At 65.1% G+C, this 215-nt stretch overlaps 1 protein-coding gene across 1 annotated transcript in view; it reads left to right on the plus strand.

The window, feature by feature from the left end:
• The window catches only part of LOC119592275 (ionotropic receptor 21a-like), a gene marked incomplete in the record, with an annotated part of 8,970 nt that overhangs the window by 3,996 nt on the left and 4,759 nt on the right, over nucleotides 1-215 (plus strand). The window contains 1 exon segment of the mRNA XM_037941105.1: nucleotides 3-183. Within this exon segment, the coding sequence (XP_037797033.1) occupies nucleotides 3-183 (181 nt within the window).

Raw genomic sequence — 215 nt, forward strand, 5'->3', positions numbered from 1 at the left:
AGCTTCTACGGCGCCATCGTCAACGTGACGGCCCTTCCCTTCCCTCCCTACTGGTCCGTCCTCGAGGAACCGTCAGCCTCGTCGTCAGGAAGGTACTCGGGCACAGACTTCCTGCTCCTCGAGGCCACGGCGGAGGCTCTCAACTTCACCTTCCGGGTTGTGCCGACGCAGACGTGGACGGAGGTCGGTGGTCGCGCGTGAGGCTGGGACTGGGA

The sequence above is a fragment of the Penaeus monodon genome, chromosome 30 (assembly GCF_015228065.2).
Source record: "Penaeus monodon isolate SGIC_2016 chromosome 30, NSTDA_Pmon_1, whole genome shotgun sequence".
In the NCBI taxonomy this organism is placed as follows: domain Eukaryota; kingdom Metazoa; phylum Arthropoda; class Malacostraca; order Decapoda; family Penaeidae; genus Penaeus; species Penaeus monodon.